Raw genomic sequence first — 17,392 nt, 5'->3', positions numbered from 1 at the left:
GCACATGACTATGAAAGGCGGAAGAGGAAGTAGTTCCTTTGAATGTAGACAATCCGAATGTTATAGTTTCTTTCCACTGTGTTCCTGTTAATGATAAACTACAAATTTCACCTAAATTACTAAAATATCGATATTTTAATGTGAGAATCAATTCTAGAACATAAATGATTGGTATCGGAGGAATTGATATTTCAGCATCGATCCGCACATCACTGCTCTAAACTGAAAAACAACTTCTCTCTTTTCTCTCTCTTTAGCTCTGTTCTAATCACTTCCTGTCTTTTAGTCAAAGGAGCTTGCAAAGAAAAGCGTCTGGACTTCTTTAAGTTGCTTGAAAGTGTTTCTTTTTTCTTCATAGATGTGCACATCATATACTTTGGATCAGAACCAAAATTACTTAAGATGAAATATAAATGGGGCTGCTGTTGAATTGCATTAAAATACATGAAATTGAGGTAGATCTGAGTGATGGGCAGGATAGTGTTAGTTTGTTACAGATGTAAAAATAGTCAATTGACAGTGTGAGTAATAATAACAATAAAAAATAAATTCTGCTAAGTAATGAAAATGCTAGTTGCACTTCCTTTTTCACATATTCACACACAGAGCAAGAACAGTCTTTCTATTGGTTCTTTAAGTATGTTGGTTTTGCTTCCTTTTTTAATGTGATGAGCTTTTTAAAACAGACAGATCAGTAGCAGGACCCATTTCTGACTGTTAACTGCTGGACATATTTGCATGTCATTTTTTAACATACTCTGTGTCAACACACACTGAACAGTGAGGAGACATGAAAGCTGTGCTGGGATTGATGGTGATTCTTCTGGGACTGTCTCATGGTGAGCTGTTCTTCTTAAATGTGGCACTTATCGCTTAATATTTTTTTTAACCTGTACAAAATATCTGACATCATACTCAGGGATGTTAAAGCAGGACAAATACTTACACAAAGTTCCAATATGTGTACTTTGATTAAGCACGGTAACGCCATCATCGCGACTAACGCGATTAACATTTAACTCACCTGGAGCTCAGACTGACTCAAAATCCCTGGAATGTCTCTGTCAACGTATTTCAAGCAGTTTGTACGAAGGCTGTTCTTTCTACGCTCCAGACAGGATGAGTGTGAGAAGAATTTTAATCGCGTTAATCGTGATGATCGGTTAGGATCAATTAGGTATAAACATAGTAAAAGTCCTCATAATTTAATTTTTATTGTGATTTATTTGCCAGAAACTAACGAATCACAAATGTTTGTCTTTTTAATGTTTCAAAATTGGCAGGTGTGGAAACTTACTGTCATGGCAGACAGGATGGAGCTCAGTGTTATAGAGCTTTGGGAGGAACTGTGGACATTCATCTGATGGGGAGCACCTCAGAAATATATAGATACTACTTGTTGAAGAACTCAATAAAAATACTAGATGTGAGAAAGAATGAGGTTATTTCTAATACCATAGGAGAGAGAGCTTATTTTCCCAGTAATGGAACATTTAGGATCAATAATCTGAGCAGGACAGACAGTGGTATATATACCCTTCGAACCTTTGATTCAGATGGAACATCATCAGGCGTGCAGACTTTACAGCTGTTCATTCAAGGTAAATGTTGGGAAATGCAGCCTTTAATTGATGTAAAGTGATATTATTGCAGAGCGGACGAATTTAGGAACTATGGAAAATCAGCCATTAAGTTACAGACCATGTAAAGTTACACAGAAGGAAGCATAGTGCATGAAAGTGCATCTCATTATATTATCAAAGTCATCTGTGCGTGTTTCTCTCAGCTCCTGTGTCCTCTGTCCTGCTGGTCTCTGCGTGTCTGTCCCAGGGAGAGATGAGGGTATCCTGCTCCTCTGAGGGAGGGGACAGTCCTCAGTACAGCTGGACTCTGGATGGACGCACACTGACAGATGCTGAGCTCCTTTCTGGAAACAATGAGAGTAAAAACATTATTCTGAAACAGCACATCTCAGGACGTCTGACCTGCTCAGTCAGGAACAATGTCAGTTATGTCTACAAAGAGGAGAGGATATCTACCTGTGGTGAGTGAGAACATTTTTGATTTAAAAATAATAATCATGACTTTGTTCATTACGGTCATTCTGTACATTCATTCATGAAGTATTTGTTTTTACGCATAGGCTTCATTTTTATCAACTGCACCTCAATCTTTAGGACACAGGTGTCAGTATGAAACCAACAGGACTTTGTTTATTAAACCAACAAGTGAATCTATTTTTTAACCCTTACAAAATATCTGACATCATCATCAGAGAATTTAAAAGCTAATATATGTGTACTTTGATTGCTTTTAATAAATTAATGTAAGAATCTATTGGCTTCAATTGCAGTACGTGACAATTTGAGAAGAGCTTCAGTTCCTTTTTTTTCTTTTTATCAGTTTAAGTAACAGTGGTAAAATCTTAGATCACTATGCACCTTGGCAGTCTTGTTGCAGTGTGTTTAAGTGAGTTCTGACATTTTAGAGGACTTTATTCTTCCCTCCTTATCAGAGAAATCAAGCTTATTTTTCACTTTGATGGACTGCCTAATTTTCAAGAAACTGTCTCAACTTTTTGCTTGGCTGTAACTATGAATCCACATCTTAAGTTATTTAAGTCATGCAGTCACTACAGATATGCTGAACAATGTTTCGGTTGCATTCCTCTTTCAATTTTAATGCTACCTTCATAAATAAACATCTCCATCCTGCTTGTTTGAGGATTCTTTTTTCTGAAATATAGCTTCCTTTTTTCTGTTTGATGAACACCCATTTCTTTTTTTTCATGAAAAGAATGTAGTGTTTGCATTCGTCTAAAATGTGGAAAATGTATCTACCTGTGTTTCTTAGTTCTTAATATATTAATAAATGTTGGACACATTCGTGTTTGAAATTATGGATGCAGCATTTTGTTCTTCAGCCTCCATTACCTACAATTTGCAAAACTGCTACCTACTCTGAGTAAAACAGTAAGAGCTGACAGATTTACGGTAGTGGTGCTACTACAACTTACAGTGGGGCAAAAAAGTATTTAGTCAGCCACCGATTGTGCAAGTTCCCCCACCTAAAATGATGACAGAGGTCAGTAATTTGCACCAGAGGTACACTTCAACTGTGAGAGACAGAATGTGAAAAAAAACAAATCCATGAATTTACATGGTAGGATTTGTAAAGAATTTATTCGTAAATCAGGGTGGAAAATAAGTATTTGGTCAATAACAAAAATACAACTCAGTACTTTGTAACATAACCTTTGTTGGCAATAACAGAGGTCAAACGTTTACTATAGGTCTTTACCAGGGGCCTGTTCTTCGTACCTCGCTAAGTAGGTTAGCCGGATTAGATTGTTGACGATTTCGCGTGATCCTGGATCAGTCGGTTCCCCGAAGCTCATCCGGGACTTGCTGTCATAGCAACAGAGCCGTAAGCGTAAACCTGCTCGGGAGCAGGTTTACTTTATGTAAACAGGATTAGATCGCGGCCACGCAGGTATGTCCGCTTCATTTATACGAAAGCAACAGCGATATTTTTCCACTGTTTCACCATAAATAAATATTATCAATGTAACTAAAGATAATGCAGCACTTGATCCTTTTATTGATTTCACACAGATACATACAGGTCATTTCCTAAAAAAGGGAAATGTACTATTAACATTCTATTACATGTATGTGATTATTACAGATGTAATTCATATTTCAGAGTAGTAATTGTAAATTACTTCGTGTAATCAAGATGAGAGACCACGGCTATAAAAGCGAAGGTGGATTTGGGAAGCCTGTCGCAGCCATGTCCTGTCCGTATACGCGACCAACCCATTGCGGAAGGTGCAAGATTGATAAGGAGAGTCCTCAGAATTCAGCGTATATTGCGGGACAGACAGGATCCTTTAGCTCAGCGCGACAGTGTGCTCATAGAGAGATATCGATATTCCCGTGAGGGTATTATTTACTTATTAACCAACTTGTTGACGAGGGGGTGCAGGACCACCACCTGTCTTTTTTTCCTCTGCCCTTTTCTTGGTTGCTGTTATGAACAAACTAACAGAGTATTACAGGCCAGTATTACCTTGCCAAGAGACGCAAAGCAATCTAAGAGATAAATATTACCATTCTGTAGAATACTCCTGTATTCCACTTTTACTTGTTCCCATGTTCTTGTGGGTCCTGTTGTGGCTCTAATGTGAAAGGGGATATAATATAACATATTATAATATAATATAATATAATGCCATATGATATTGGACAATATAGTGTCATATGATAGATCTACCCTACCGCCTACTGGTGTTGGCCAGAGGGGCCGATGGCGCGATATGGCAGCCTGGCTACAACCGTAGCTGCCTCCACCAGTGTGTGAATGTGGGAGTGAATGAATAGTGGTATCGTAAAGCGCTTTGGGTGCCTTGGAAAGCGCTATATAAATCCAATCCATTATTATTATTATTATTATTATTAAATTACCTACGAGTTTGATTTGTCAGCAACTTTCTGCCAGCCCTCTCTCCTTGCTTTTGCAGCCTTTGCAGTGTTCTCTTGCGTTTTAATTAAACTCTGAAACTCCTGAAATCCCTCAATCAAGAGTTCTTGCTCTGCTGCCGGAAAATACCGAGCACGCCCCTTGGACATTTTCGCCGACCAATCAGCGGGTTGCCGATCAATGTTTCTACTATCGATGCGTAGCCCCTTTTACGACACCCAGTGATGTCACATTCCTGCGTCCAGCTGTAGTAATCGTCAACAGCAGGTGTGTTCGGGGAACCGGATTAGCGAGCTCACGGTTAGCGCGATGATTTGATCTTGGATGTGTCATTTGATCTTGGATGTAGTAAGCGACGTACGAAGAACGGGCCCCAGGTTTGCACACACAGTAGCTGGTATTTTGGCCCATTCCTCCATGCAGATCTTCTCGAGAGCAGTGATGTTTTGGGGCTGTCGCCGAGCAACACGGACTTTCAACTCCCGCCACAGATTTTCTATGGGGTTGAGGTCTGGAGACTGGCTAGGCCACTCCAGGACTTTCAAATGCTTCTTACGGAGCCACTCCTTTGTTGCCCGGGCGGTGTGTTTTGGATCATTGTCATGTTGGAAGACCCAGCCTCGTTTCATCTTCAAAGTTCTCACTGATGGAAGGAGGTTTTGGCTCAAAATCTGACGATACATGGCCCCATTCATTCTGTCCTTAACACGGATCAGTCGTCCTGTCCCCTTGGCAGAAAAACAGCCCCATAGCATGATGTTTCCACCCCCATGCTTCACAGTAGGTATGGTGTTCTTGGGATGCAACTCAGTATTCTTCTTCCTCCAAACACGACGAGTTGAGTTTATACCAAAAAGTTCTACTTTGGTTTCATCTGACCACATGACATTCTCCCAATCCTCTGCTGTATCATCCATGTGCTCTCTGGCAAACTTCAGACGGGCCTGGACATGCACTGGCTTCAGCAGCGGAACACATCTGGCACTGCGGGATTTGATTCCCTGCCGTTGTAGTGTGTTACTGATGGTGACCTTTGTTACTTTGGTCCCAGCTCTCTGCAGGTCATTCACCAGGTCCCCCCGTGTGGTTCTGGGATCTTTGCTCACCGTTCTCATGATCATTTTGACCCCACGGGATGAGATCTTGCGTGGAGCCCCAGATCGAGGGAGATTATCAGTGGTCTTGTATGTCTTCCATTTTCTGATGATTGCTCCCACAGTTGATTTTTTCACACCAAGCTGCTTGCCTATTGTAGATTCACTCTTCCCAGTCTGGTGCAGGTCTACAATACTTTTCCTGGTGTCCTTCGAAAGCTCTTTGGTCTTGGCCATGGCGGCGTTTGGAGTCTGACTGTTTGAGGCTGTGGACAGGTGTCTTTTATACAGATGATGAGTTCAAACAGGTGCCATTCATACAGGTAACGAGTGGGGGACAGAAAACCTTCTTACAGAAGACGTTACAGGTCTGTGAGAGCCAGAGATTTTCCTTGTTTGAGGTGACCAAATACTTATTTTCCACCCTGATTTACGAATAAATTCTTTACAAATCCTACCATGTGAATTCATGGATTTTTTTTTCACATTCTGTCTCTCACAGTTGAAGTGTACCTCTGGTGCAAATTACTGACCTCTGTCATCATTTTAAGTGGGGGAACTTGCACAATCGGTGGCTGACTAAATACTTTTTTGCCCCACTGTATGTGATACCAATCAATCAAAGCACTGGGTTATCCAAAACATAATTAGGTTTAAACATGGTAATACTAAAAATATTTTTAACAAGTAGAAGTCCTCACATCAGTAAATTTTGGATTGCTGACAATGTTAATGTAATTTTTATTGTGATTTGTTTGCTAGAAACTAATGAATCACAAATGTTTTTCTTTTTAATGTTTCAAATTTTGCAGGTGTGGAAACTTACTGTGATGGCAGACAGGATGGAGCTCAGTGTTATGGAGCTTTGGGAGGAACTGTGGACATCCAGCTGATTGACACCACTGCAGAAATATCTAGATACCAACTGTTTAAGAATTCATTAAGAATATTAAATGTCATAAAGAACAGGTTTCTTCATAATACTATAGCACATAGATCTCTATTTTTTCCCAGTAATGGAAAATTTAGGATCAATAACCTGAGCAGGAATGACAGTGGTAATTACTCCCTTCAACCCTTTGATTCAGATGGAAGATCATTAGGCGAGAGGACTTTACAGTTGTTCATTCAAGGTAAATGTTGGGAAATGCAGCCTTTAATTCATGTAAATGCAATATTGTTTTGGTAATCTTTATAATATAGAGCACATATTTTAAGATACATATATTTTGTGCATGAAATAAATATAATCTACATGATGTGCACTTCATACACTAACGTATTGGGCCACATCTCTTAATCTTAAAATTCAGATGTTTTCACTTCCATTGCCACAGATGTGTGAAACCCATGCAGTCTGCCTCTACAAACATTTGCGAACATGTGTACTCAAGTGTACTAAAGATTACACTGAAGTTGTGTATGTTAGTGTAACATGGATGCTACCTTTTCAGCAAGTTATTTTGAGATATTTCTTCCCTCCCACATATTCCATAATCAACTGTAAGAGAGCGGAAGATTTCAGGAACTACAGAAACTCAGTACTAAGTGGCAGACAATGTGAAGTCACACAGTAGGGACATCAAGTGCTGAGGTGCATAGTGCATGAAAGTGTATCATTTGATGTATCAAAAGTCATATTTGTGTGTTTCTCTCAGCTCCTGTGACCTCTGTCCTGATCGTCTCTGAGTGTCTATTCCTCGGACAGATGAGGGTGTCCTGCTCCCCTGAGGGAGGGGACAGTCCTCAGTACAGCTGGACTCTGGATGGACGCACACTGACAGATGCTGAGCTCTCTTCTGGAAATAATGAGAGTAACAACATCACTCTGAAACAGCATGTCTCAGGACGTCTGACCTGCTCAGTCAGGAACAATGTCAGTGAAGTCTACAAAGAACAAAGCAAATGTACTTGTGGTGAGTGAGAAAAACTTAATGATTATATTATGTGTAATTTATTGTGTTGCACCTGCAGCCATAAACAGACTGTCTTAAACTAACAACAGACTGTGTGTCTGCAAATCTTCAAGATCCCAAATAATAAAACATACTGGCAACCACCAGAACCCCTCATCCTCCCAGTAGCCACACCTATGTTATCTGTTTCACCGTTCTCATATAATCGCATTAATTTGTGCAGCCCACCTTGCAGGGTGAGGACAATACCTCTTTCACAACTGATGTGGTAGAAAAGGATTTAACTAATGTGAACAATGGTAGTGGCTGATTAGTGTAATAGTTTGCACATTTTTCTAATGACCAAAAGACCTTTGGCTCCTGAGAAGAAACAAAACTCCTTTAGGGTTGTTTTAGGAAGGGCATCTGGAATGATAAAAAATCTTACAAATCAAATACATGCCACTACCTGTGGTGAGTCTTTGTAAATAAGGAGTCAGCAAAACGTTGATTTTACCTGATATGAACCACAGTATATAACAGATAACTCTTCTGTCACATCTTTAACTTTGCTTGTGTTTTTTGTGTCTCTGTACAGATATTTCCTTGCCTATATGTGGTTTGAGAGCAGTTGTGGTAATTGTCTTACTAATTGGGATTTCCATCTACTTTACTTGGAAGAAAAAGAAAAATGAAAAAGCTGAAGCCTCTGCTGCCCTACAAGCAGAATTCCCAGAAAACTCTGTTTTGATGGTCGAAATGAGAAGTTCTGCAACTTAGGCCAACACTAAGTTGCAAATTTCATCTGGTGAAGCGATGAGTATTTTTGGATTTGGATTCTGTGGAAACTAATAGAAAAAAATATGTAAGAAAAGTAGTCTATAGTCATTTGCCACTTTTTTTTCTAGGTAAAGCTGAAATTAGATAATGCTATAAACAAAAAGAATCAGCCCACTTGTAACTGCTGTTTATATGAAATTTTATTTCAGGAATCTTAAACCTGTTGGGAATTTGTTGAAAAAATGTATTCAGCATTTTGAAGAGTTAAATATGTTTTTGCCAGTGTATTGACAAATAAATAAAGATGTAAATACTCTTCTCTTACTGAAGTGAAAATCCTATATCGAAATACGATGTTATAAAATAAGTTTACATTGTACTAAAGATTGCATTTAATTGAGTAAATATTCATATTGTATACTTTGCTTTAACTTCTACTTCTACACTGCAAAAAAATTTTGTATAACATATTAACATTTATAGTGTACATTAGGTGATTTACAGACATAGTTATACACCTCAGTAATATTTATGAGAACAAATATTTTAGTTGACTAAATAATCATGCATTAAACAGTAAAGGATTTTTGTACTCAGTCTGTTTCATGCTTATTGTCACTGCCAAAAATTTATTAAACTACATCAATCCATTCTCTGCCACTTATCTTTTTTAGCCTATCCCAGCTGTCTTAGGGCGAGAGGCAGGGTGCAGGGGCAGGTCGCCAGCAGACAACCATTCTCACCTATGGGCAATTTGGAGTTTCCAATTAACCTATCCTCACTAACTCCATGTCATTGGACTGTGGGAAGAAGCTGGAGTACCCGGAGAGAAACACTGAGAGAACATGCAGACTAGCACAACAAGACCCCAGCCTGATGGTGGGAATTGAACTCTCTCTGGAATTGAACGCACTTCACTAGTTAGATGACAAAGCATTTGGCTATAGAGAATCATAGTTACTATCGCCGTTTACCCGCACTTCATTGAATTTCTTCACTTTGACAGAGCACTGGGCAGAATTCACATTGTGCCAACATCCACCATGGGCCTTCTCCTGGTCCGCACCAGACCACTTTGCCCGGTGCCGATCAGGGGCCCAAGTCCAAGTCCTTATTAAAATAACTAAACTTAAAGTTTTTTTATTTAGTTGTTTTAATGTGTAATAAAAAAAACTGTTATAGCTTTACATTTAGTGAGCTATCTTAGCTATTTTAACATATGGCGGAGAGTAATGATGGGTAGATTACTTCTAGTGGAGTGTATCGTTCAATACCGACATCTGCAGGACAAAAGAAGTATTGCCGGCAAAGTGGCTAAAGCTTGTGCCAAGAAACTGAACTAGGTATATTTATTCTGACATCTGTTTTCCTGTTTACAAAACCAGCTGATGATAAAGTGCTAATCCAAATGAAAGAGAAGTCTATATATTCCAATTAATTTCAATATAATAAAAATAATATAATTGACTAATACAGTATGTAATGTTTAGAACAGAAAAAATACGTTATACTTTATTGTTATGCAAGGAAGTATAAGAGAAAAATGTGAAATAAAGGGGAAGTTTGGTTTAGGAATTATAAGTGCTTTTGACTGTGGGAGTGCTTGTGTACTTGTGTGTGTAAGGGGAAAAGGCAGATTTTTATTAAGAAATCAGAAGCTTTTGTTTGAGATCAGTTCTCCTGCTTTGGAAAAAACTCTTCCACATGGTACTGATGAGGCAGGAATACAAAAGCATAGGAGCGGAAAAACATATACCTTATTTGACATTATGAGATTACAATGATTCCAGACTGGAGAAAGTGTACTTTTTTTCTCTCTGGTTCCATTGTAACTTTTTTTTTTTTTGCTGGGCCCCCTTTTATTTTACAACATTGCCAAAATGTTATTATTAGAAGTGTTTGTGAACTGAAAATCCATAATGTGGGATACTGTTGGTCCATGATTTGGACAGCCCAGCGCGTGCTCCCGACGCAGGGAAAACAAATTCTGTCAGTATACCTACATTGGCACCGTCGTTGTGCAGGTGAAGCCAAATACAAGATATGCATCATCATATTTTCTAGCCTTTGGCTTGGAAGAAAGTTGGTTTGGAAGCATATTTTGCGATGCTTCAACCTCTGCTTTGCTTTTTTTTTTTTTTTTTTTTTTTTTTTTTTTTTTCTAAATGACATCAGAAACAGCAGTATGCGACATTACGTGATGGCAGAGCATCAGTTCATCCTTTGTCATTTTTTTTTTTTTTTTTTTTTTTTTAATAAATAGGACAGGGGGAATGAATGAGAGAGAGAGGGGGAGAGAAAGAAAGAAAACCAAAGGGGAGAAGAGACGGTGAGAAGGGGGGGGAAGAGAGACAAAAAAAAAAAAAAAAAATTCCTGGGTCACCTGTATGGAGAAAAAAAACAAACAAACAAACAAACAAAAACAAACAGAGGAGACAGCAAACAACAAAGAGCAACATAATAATAGAGAAAACAAAGCACCATCACAATAAACTAGCTAGTCATAGATATCAGTATTTACTAAGTAATAAACGATATTGTGCAGCACGCAAGATAGACAGCGCACAGTGTGCTTTGAGGCAGCAGCCAAGAAAGCTTTAGTCCGCGTCTGTGAATACCCATGTGTGCATACCTGTGTGGATCAGCATGCTTGCATTCCAAAGGTTTCTCCATGTAATGATCTGCTAGGGAGTGTGGGGGGGCCACAGCCCCGTCCTCCAGGGTGTGAAGCGGGTATGGAGGAGATCAAAACTCCAGACATCCAGAGGCCCCCAGAACACGAGAGACCATGGAAGACCAACAGAGGGGCAGCCGCGCCACTGTCCCAGTAAGAGCTGAGGAGAGTCCCAGATGAGGGCTCGCCCAGCAGCCGCGGAGCAGAAGTCAGGGGGAGTTGCAGTGACGCGCCCGTGAGCTCCGCCGGCCCCCAGCTGCGCCTGAGTGACCGAGCCCTAGGCCGAGAGGCCGGGGGCACCCCACCTCCAAAGGGGCCCGAGCGAGCCCCAGGCCCCAGGCCCCGACAAGCGGCCGCCAAGGAGTGAGCCGGTGTGTACCCGGACGCCCACCCCCAGACACAAAGAACCACCAACACACCGACACCTGAAGGAGTCCGCCACCGGCAGGGGAAGTGGTGGTGGGTGGAGATAGGCCTCCAAACCTTGGAGGGCCTGAGGTGTCCCCAGAGAGGTGGCGTCTGATACCCAACCTGACATATAGACACAGACATACAGGCACACACAGACACAAACATCCATTCCCACCCTCATGCTCTCATATGCACTCACTCCACACTCAACCAACGTGGAGACAGACATAAAGAGACGCTGTACACACAATCACACTCCCCAAGCGTACTCTACAAACCGGGTCTAGGTACCCTTGCCCCTGGAGGGGGGAATTGCACCCAGACCCAGGTGGTGTTACCCTTTTCCCTGCAGTGGGGAGAGGGAGACCACCCCGACTCCGCAGCAGCAGGGAGGCCCCACACCCCAGACCGCAGTCGAACGGCCAACTCCTCCTACTAGCCCTCCCGCTCCAGCAGGCCGCAGAGAATGGGGGTGGGAGAAGACTCCAAACCTCCCTCCACCCGCTCATTGTAGTGTTGATGCATATGTGTTCTAAGGTGCAATTAAAACCCAGGAGGGCATGGAGCTACCTGCCAAGGAGCAGCAGGTAAGCGCATAGTCCCTCCTGCTAACCCTCAATGACTAAGTGTATTTAAAATTGAGAGGTGGGCAACGACGTCAGGGGTGAGGTATACACCCTGATGGTGATTTGGACTCCGTGATTGTGCCCACCCCCAAGATCCTATATGTATGTGTAATGAGAGTGTGAATAATGTGAATGTCTAAGTTGTGGGATAAAATTGAGGCAGAGGCAGCCAGAAGGGGACAGGGGGGGGGTAGCCTCCTCTGCACCCTGGTGACATACCCCCACTCCAAGGCCCTGCATGTGTGGGTGGTTGTGGAGGAGCGGGAAGAGGGAGGCAGCTGGAGATGGGGAGGGAAGGAAGGGAGGGGCAGGTAACCCCTCCCTGGGGCCAGCTCCCCCGCTGACCCCAGTAGGCACTCCCACCCTCCGCGACCCGCCAGGGAAGGGGGGCCCAGGCCCATCAGACCGGGGCCCAGTGCAGTAGCACCCCCCGGCTCCACAGAGCCCTGGACAGTCCACCCAACCCCACCACAGAGAAAACTGCACCCACCCCACCAACCACACATCTTCCAGACTACATAAGACGGTAAACGCCCAGGCTGAGATCTTCCTCCACCTCTCCTGTATCTCCCCCTCCTGCAGAGAGTTCCTGAGAGAAGAAAGCTCCTGCAAGATGTGACCATCCCCCCCACCAGTTGAAGAGCCCCCCAGGCGGCTCGATGCACCGGCGGCACCCTGCTCCAGGGCCGGGCCCCCATGCACCCACCCGCCCACAACCCCGGTGCTTTCTGCCTTTTATTTGGGAATTTGTTGAAAAAATGTATTCAGCATTTTGAAGAGTTAAATATGTTTTTGCCAGTGTATTGACAAATAAATAAAGATGTAAATACTCTTCTCTTACTGAAGTGAAAATCCTATATCGAAATACGATGTTATAAAATAAGTTTACATTGTACTAAAGATTGCATTTAATTGAGTAAATATTCATATTGTATACTTTGCTTTAACTTCTACTTCTACACTGCAAAAAAATTTTGTATAACATATTAACATTTATAGTGTACATTAGGTGATTTACAGACATAGTTATACACCTCAGTAATATTTATGAGAACAAATATTTTAGTTGACTAAATAATCATGCATTAAACAGTAAAGGATTTTTGTACTCAGTCTGTTTCATGCTTATTGTCACTGCCAAAAATTTATTAAACTACATCAATCCATTCTCTGCCACTTATCTTTTTTAGCCTATCCCAGCTGTCTTAGGGCGAGAGGCAGGGTGCAGGGGCAGGTCGCCAGCAGACAACCATTCTCACCTATGGGCAATTTGGAGTTTCCAATTAACCTATCCTCACTAACTCCATGTCATTGGACTGTGGGAAGAAGCTGGAGTACCCGGAGAGAAACACTGAGAGAACATGCAGACTACACTGAAAAAAATATGTTGTTGGATTTACTTAATTCAATGGTGGACATTTGTTGCACACAGATGTTTTGCTTTGGCAGCAACTTAAACAATTGAGTTAAATTAACACAATTTATTCATGTTCAATAAACCTGTGCAATTTGTGTTGATAAAATGTGACTTAAACATGTTTTGATGAAGTAATTTGAGCTCTTGAAATATTTTAATCCTTCACAATTTTCTCACTTTATCCCAACACCATTCAATAACTTTTACCCAATACTACTTGGTCACTTAAATACTACATGTTATCTTCAAATTACATTTTGCTATTATATTCTAGTATCAAATACACAATTTTCAAATGGAGGCCTTATAACAGATTATATTGTCCTCTTCCAAGATGGTTGCTGGCATCCACCAGTAACCTTTCAAAACAAAATGTCTAATTTCACTGCATTGACAGTAGGTAAAGAATTAAACTGACATTACTCCACTACTGAATCTACATAAATCAACAGTTAAATAATGTCAGTTCTTCCGTGTTCTCTGGAATCAATCACAGCAAAGAAATTAGACTCTTTCTTTTGAAAAATGTTGGGAAAGAACAAATCAAAACATTCTATTTAAGGCCTCTGACATCAAGATTCAGTTAAACAACAATTATAACTAAACAATTTGAGGTAATGTTAGTTTCCATTAACATTAAATTAGGTTACTGAATTGGCAAACACCTTCCTATTAACATTACCCATTTTACCCCAATAACTAAAGAAATTAGCACTTGCAGGTCAAAACCTTTATTCAAGAGATGCAAAAATAACATTGATACAGTGACTGTCAAAAATTACAGCACTGATCATACTGTGACATCTTGGTTCAAAACAGCACACTTAGAAATATTCAACGTTCCTTACTTCAACTGAATGAAACTGAAAATACCATTTCACACGGCCCATATGGGATATTTAGACTGCATAACTGTTCATGCTACATCTCTTCACTAGTAAAAGAAAGAAAAAATACAAAGAGAAATTTAAAAATGCTGCCAAACAGAGAACTTGTACAGAGCAAAAGGAAAAACAAACAACAACAACAACAAAAAAACGGCTCGTCCTCATGGCAGTTGCAGTGTATATAAAAATGAACCCTGCGATCTGTTCCTGGAATTGAGCTTCAAAAATGCAGCAGAACAAGTGTGAGATTTAAATGTCTTCTCACCTAGAGCTGGTCACCTCACATGCATAACAGTGAGCTTTCGTTGCAGGAGCAGTTTTGTCTTAGTTGTGAACTTTTCTTGAGAGCTGAGTTGCTTCCAACTCCATTACCACCCTTTGAATCACCTCAAAAGTGTAGCAGAGTTGTGATGGGTAACTCATATTGAAGGAATAAAAAAGGTCCAAACAGCATGGCTACTGCAAAGGTCACGTTATCCAGATCTTGAAGAACTACTATACCCTCGATGATGATGCCAACATCAGAAAAGTCATTGCCTGGTGCATCCTCTGGAGACAGATGTTCATTGTGGTTTTCTCAATCTGTGCAGTGGCCTCAGTCAAGTCCTGGTTAAACACAAAACATTTTTTTTAAGATTCCCTTTTAAACTCATCTCTTTTGAATCTACCAGTTCTAATGTTAGAGTAATTTAAACCAATGCAAGCAACATAGTAAATAGCTATAGCCAAAGAGTGGCCTGCCATGCTGCCATTCATGGTCTAACAGAGTTTCTAAGAGAGGGTGAAAAACATAATTTTACATTAGTTTTTGTTAGAAAGACACCGGCCCATCAGAAATCCAGGTTTTGTCACTCAGAAGATGTTAGAATTTAGACTTTCAGCCCCACAATTTGGTTAGCTGTTGGTCTTTTTTTTTTTTTTCAAACAAAAGCTAATGTAAATATTGGTGGGATTTTCCTTTGTTCACTAGAATGACAAATTTAAAGTTTTTTCACACTGATGTGACCCCTAATACAGGGGTGGGGCCTCAAGGGCTGGTGGCCGAGTTCACTACTAGGCCTCATGTGAACTTCAAATTATTAAAGAGGACTACTGGTCCTAACCAGTCCAATGAGGATCAAGTGGATAACTAAATGCATTTTTAAATGTTGCAAAGCCACAATCTACTCATAAAACACTCACCATGAACTCCTGCACCAAGATGTTGCAATTGTCTTTCACACAGATGCGGAGCACTTTGATGAGGGACTCCCTTCGAGCATTAATGTCATCCTAAAGTATTATAACAAAGAAAACAGAGATTTGTGAACTTTTCAGTAGCACAGAAGAAAATGATCCCAGACAAAAACTTAAACCAGTCAACATGCAACACCAGCATCTACAAAGCAATATCAAAAGTTCCTGTTTGACATCAACTTTATGGATATATAGTTTCCAGAACATTTATTTTTTTAAAAAGATCAATTTTTCTCAGTGGGCCAGTAAATGCATGACGAAAATTATGGCATTCTTTCGGTGGAATCAGTACTCACAGGTAATAGTTGACTGTTTCAATGGATGCAGCATAAAAATCTTTTACTGACCTAATGCAATACATATACACTTTGTAGTTAAAGAATTTTAAAGTTCTTACTGTCATTATGGCAGCTACATCCTTTAGCTTTGTGCCCTGTTCCCCCGATCACTTTGCAAACACTTTCAGCAGACTGTCAGAGAGAAACTCAGCTCCGTCAGAAACCTTGACTGTAAAGGCATGGTTGGGATGCACTGGAATGCTGCATTTCATCTGAAATGACATAAAATTATTTTGAAATAACAGCAGGCACTGTGCTTGGTTAATAATCAGTAATGTTTTGTTGAATAAAAACTGTGTTTCCAGATCTTATGGGATTAAAAAAATCCAAAGATGTTTATTTCTGATTTGCAACCCAAGAACCCACAAGTTACAACCTCATTTTAGTTCAAGTGTGCATTAATGTGAGTCCAGTAATCACCTTTCTGACAATACATACAGGTATAAGTTAAACCTATGGCAGATTTTGGATTTCTCAGTTGTATTAATAGGGTGGTCTATTTGAGTATGCATGCACCTAATAATTATAAAAAACCTATTATAATTAAGTTACAGAAACCTTAAGCGAAAATAGAATATACTTTCTTACCATAACACCTTGAACCCACAATCCATCAGCTGACTCCTGGTGAAATGCAGAATAGATGTGGTCTCTCAATGTGCATCAACAAAAACAAAAACAAAAACAAAAGGACAGCAGGTGAGGGCAGGAGGGGTACGGATGTAAGCTAGCATAATACCGCTGATGATATTAGCTAAAGCTGTTCAATGTCCAAAATCTCACTAACACCACGGTGCAGTAAATACACAATGTAACTGAAGAGTCAGTTGACAAATCTATTCACACAGAAAACCAAATTATGTTATGAGTGCCTCGCAATTAGGTTTAATGTGATATTACGGCTCTTGTGCCAAAGACAAATTCAAATGAAAAAGCGCCAATTCTTTGACAACAGATAAAACAGCAAATAAGCTAACGGCTCTTTTTTAGCATGTTACATGGCGGCACTTTAGACGTTTAACTACATTTGGCTGAAATATGGTAAAAATTAATTCAAAAAATCAAGACATACCAAAAAACGTAGAGTTGGCTGCTTGACTTGACTGAGATGGATGCATTTTTTAAACCACGATCCAAAGCCCGCGAGATGAAATCACGCGTGGTTTCACGAGATTTAACATTGCTATCTTATTGATTTACTTCACCTGAACATGATATGAACAATTTAATACACCCTTTCTGCATATCATGTAGTTTTTACACTATATAGTTACATTTATCTTTAAAACATGAGGCAATTGTGTTAAATACATGCAAGATGCTTACATAAATCCAAGAGATGGCCAGTCCCTTTTTTTCAGTGTAGCACAACAAGACCCCAGCCTGATGGTGGGAATTGAACTCTCTCTGGAATTGAACGCACTTCACTAGTTAGATGACAAAGCATTTGGCTATAGAGAATCATAGTTACTATCGCCGTTTACCCGCACTTCATTGAATTTCTTCACTTTGACAGAGCACTGGGCAGAATTCACATTGTGCCAACATCCAC

The 17,392-nt window shown here is 40.3% G+C and overlaps 1 protein-coding gene and 1 long non-coding RNA gene across 3 annotated transcripts; one reads left to right on the top strand and one right to left on the bottom strand.

Annotated features, from left to right (window-relative positions):
• The first annotated feature begins 707 nt into the window (after positions 1-707).
• On the top strand, positions 708-8,864 carry LOC143413956 (uncharacterized). Of its 2 annotated transcripts, XM_076877444.1 has the most exons (6): positions 708-839; positions 1,284-1,601; positions 1,787-2,044; positions 6,389-6,709; positions 7,235-7,492; positions 8,070-8,864. In XM_076877444.1, exons 1-6 carry the CDS (start codon positions 791-793, stop codon positions 8,249-8,251), a joined length of 1,386 nt encoding a protein of 461 aa, XP_076733559.1. In that variant the 5' UTR covers positions 708-790; the 3' UTR covers positions 8,252-8,864. The 2 variants fall into 2 exon arrangements, with proteins under 2 accessions (XP_076733559.1, XP_076733570.1); XM_076877455.1 differs by lacking the exon at positions 1,284-1,601.
• A 4,480-nt stretch (positions 8,865-13,344) lies between these two features.
• LOC143412500 (uncharacterized) lies at positions 13,345-16,892 on the bottom strand. Its single transcript, XR_013093021.1, has 4 exons — positions 16,429-16,892; positions 15,900-16,052; positions 15,449-15,538; positions 13,345-14,872 (listed from the first exon to the last, which is right to left on the bottom strand). It is a non-coding gene; the product is annotated as an uncharacterized LOC143412500 (long non-coding RNA).
• Positions 16,893-17,392: the final 500 nt, after the last annotated feature.

Source organism: Maylandia zebra, linkage group LG2 (assembly GCF_041146795.1).
Source record: "Maylandia zebra isolate NMK-2024a linkage group LG2, Mzebra_GT3a, whole genome shotgun sequence".
Taxonomy (NCBI): domain Eukaryota; kingdom Metazoa; phylum Chordata; class Actinopteri; order Cichliformes; family Cichlidae; genus Maylandia; species Maylandia zebra.
The sequence above is the reverse complement of the archived record's forward strand: the minus strand, read 5'-3'. Positions and strand labels throughout refer to the sequence as shown.

What these genes read in the sequence shown, in the direction of transcription:
- LOC143413956 (XM_076877444.1), top strand. Translation starts at nt 791, where the DNA reads ATGAAAGCTGTGCTGGGATTGATGGTGATTCTTCTGGGACTGTCTCAT. An exon ending in TCTTCTGGGACTGTCTCATG is followed by an intron (nt 840 to 1,283) that starts GTGAGCTGTTCT and finishes CAAAATTGGCAG; the next exon opens with GTGTGGAAACTTACTGTCAT. An exon ending in GGAGAGGATATCTACCTGTG is followed by an intron (nt 2,045 to 6,388) that starts GTGAGTGAGAAC and finishes CAAATTTTGCAG; the next exon opens with GTGTGGAAACTTACTGTGAT.